Consider the following 2919-nt stretch of genomic DNA (forward strand, 5'->3'; position numbering starts at 1 on the left):
TGGAGCATTGCTGCAGCACTTCAGGATGTGAACTTGGTGATGACATGTCAATATAGAGTTTGAGCTGAAACTTGATTAGCTTGAATTCTGAGCTCAGGTCTGGAGTTTTGTCTTTGAGCGGCTCGGATAAGTTGAGCTGTTTCCTTCTTTGTGTTCAGCGTCCGCATAAAGATTTCGTCTAACTTTAACCGATGTGGACTCAGACTCTGAATGTCTGTTGCATCAGAGCAGACGTCTCTGTTCTCCGTGTTTTAGTTCCACCATTCTCGTCTATTTCTGTACGTGACTCATATTAAAGGCTGCGACATGTGTTAAATTTAAATCCACCTCGAGCGGGTTTGAGCCACAGGAATCCCAGTAAAGTGCAGCAGTGTTTGCTGGTTGAACTGAGGCTGTGGTTGTTGCAGTGATGTGAGTTGTGTGTCGCTGGTCTGCTGCTTGTTGGTGAGAAAGTGGGGGGTTGTACTGAGGAATGCTCTCTCTCAGTCCTGTTCTCGTCGCTGAACATTAACTTTCTCTGCCCTTAAAACCAGCATCACCCTAAAATCCAGTCCTTTGCTGTATGAAGAGCTGCTCTGTGTCTCCGTGAGGGAGGAAAACCTGCACATTGTGGCTGTTTAAACACACGTATGTCCCCACAACATGAGTAAAACCGGCCCAAACACACTTCCCCCGCTGCGCTCTTTGTCCTGATCTCGCTTCGTCCTGAACGCTGCGTCCAGCCTGTTAAAGTGGTGAACTGGGTTTCGTGTGTTTGCGGCTCGCAGCCAAACCGCTCGGTAACAGCAGCTCTTTGTGGACACAGGAAGTAGCGCTGCAGAGATTCCAGGCTGAGCTGCTGAAAAACAAACTCCTCAGCGGAGACTTGAACCTGCTGCTGAGCTGCTTTCTGTTTAGGAGAGCGCCATGGACTCCATCACACCTGCACAGTCTGACAAAGGTGTTCATTAGGAGGAGAGACTCTTTCAGACCGCTGGGATCTGGATCAACACACGTGCCCGACATGTTCATCAACAACACATTTCTGTCCGTTACAGGAGCAGGACGGGAGATTCCTGTAAGCTGACTTTTGGTTGGCTGGTGGAATCACAAAGCTGACTGACTACTCCGTATGTTTTGTCTTTGAAATGACCGTCTCAGAGTTTTTTAGGTTTGAGCCAACAAAAACTCACAGTGTAGAGAACAGAACCCACAAACCGAGGTATTTAAGCATCCATCTAGAATCTTTTGGAGGGTATCGGGGGGACGGAGTCTTTTCCAGCTGAGGGTGAAGGCAGGTTCACCTGGACAGGTAACCAGTCCATCACAGGGCCACAGAGAGACAGGCGCATTTAAACATGATTCAAGTAATAATGGAAAACACGTCTTAGTCTGTCAGGCTTCTGATACAACAGAAATATTCTGAATGACCTTTTTAAGGTGCTTGAATACTTTAACTTGTTGGATATTTGAACCATTTCAGGTTTATAGAAATCTTTCAAATAAGCTCAGTGCTCATACTTTCCAAGATCTGGTTAAAAACAAACAAACAAACTCCAAAATCAAACTCAGAACCAGCCCAAACTTCGGTCCAAAACCGAGTTTGAAACCCGTCTAAAACTAAGTTTGAATCTAGTCTATGACCAGGTCCTGAACGCATCCAAAATCAGGTCCAAATATGTCCAAATCCAACCTCAACACCCATCTAAAATCAGCTCAAAACTGGGTCCAAAACCAGTCCAAATCCAAATTTGAAACCAGTATAAACCTCAGTTCTAAACTAGTCTGAGACTCATCCGGATCAAAACCCATCCAAAGTCAGTCGAAACCAAGTTTGAAACCAGTCTAACAAAACTTCATTAGCTCAGCTCCCCTCCTCAGTGGAGGGGGACAGGACTTTGTAAAGACTTTTATTGGCTCCAGAGTTGACCAGAACCTGTTTGACCCTGCAGGAAGCCGTCCGACGGTCCAGTATGTGTCGTCGCTGTCCGAGCTGCCTCAGGCGCTGCTGCCCTACTACACTCAGGGCTACGTCCTGGCCGCCCTCCATCCCATCATCCTGTCAGTGGGCCGGACCCGATCGCTGCCCTTCAGCCTGCTGTACCGAGCCATCCTGGCCCGGCCCAGACCCAGGTAGGCCCCAGCATGTATGTCTAACAGGTTCCGTGTTAATGCCAGTACAGGGGAAACCCGACAGCATCAGTCTGTAAGTAGATGAAAGATAAATGAAGGCAGCTGCATATTTAATGCTGATAGCAGGTCAGCAGCATGTTCGCTTTGACAGGTCATGATTCCTATTGGCTGGAAATCCACCCGACAACAAGGGTCTCCCAGCAGCCAATGGGGACAAAGTGTGTGTGATGATTGAGGTCCGATAGGTCGGGATCCTGTAGCTATGACGAACATTTTTACTGCCAGAGGACCGGCAGTAGGACATGGAGGCATCGTGGCCTCGTGTCTGTTTGGAAGGACTGGAAATATTCTTTATAGAAAAAAAAACCACCGCAGAGAGGCTCAAAACCAGCAAGAGACTCCAGTCTGAAACCAGGTCCAAAACCAAGCTCAGAACCTGTCTGAAACAGTTTTGTCTACAACCGGTCCAAATCCAAGTTCAATACCCAAAAACATCTAAAGCAAAGTTTGAAAGCACTCTAAAACTAGCCCAGCATCTGGTCCAAAACCAGTCCAAAACAAGGTCCAAATTCAAGTTGGACACCTGTTCAAAACCAGTCCAAAATTAAGTATGAAAGTAGTCTAAAACCAGGTCCAGAACCCATCCAAAATCAGGTTCAAAAGTGTCTAGAATCCCATCTAAAACCAGGCTCAGCACCAGTCTAAAACCACACCAGAATCATGTCTAAAACCACGTTCTAAGCCACTTCAAAACCAGGTCCACTATTAGGTCCAAAACTAGTTCAAAACCAAGTCTGAAACCAGTTT

General features: G+C 46.8%; 1 protein-coding gene across 1 annotated transcript in view; it reads left to right on the forward strand.

Moving 5' to 3' along the window:
• The window catches only part of rftn2 (raftlin family member 2), a 25078-nt gene that overhangs the window by 10151 nt on the left and 12008 nt on the right, over window positions 1–2919 (forward strand). The window contains exon 2 of the mRNA XM_008301382.1: window positions 1932–2112. Within this exon, the coding sequence (XP_008299604.1) occupies window positions 1932–2112 (181 nt within the window). The remainder of the gene's footprint in view (window positions 1–1931; window positions 2113–2919) is intronic.

The sequence above is a fragment of the Stegastes partitus genome, unplaced genomic scaffold (genome assembly GCF_000690725.1).
Source record: "Stegastes partitus isolate 25-593 unplaced genomic scaffold, Stegastes_partitus-1.0.2 Scaffold1668, whole genome shotgun sequence".
Classification (NCBI taxonomy): Eukaryota; Metazoa; Chordata; class Actinopteri; family Pomacentridae; genus Stegastes; species Stegastes partitus.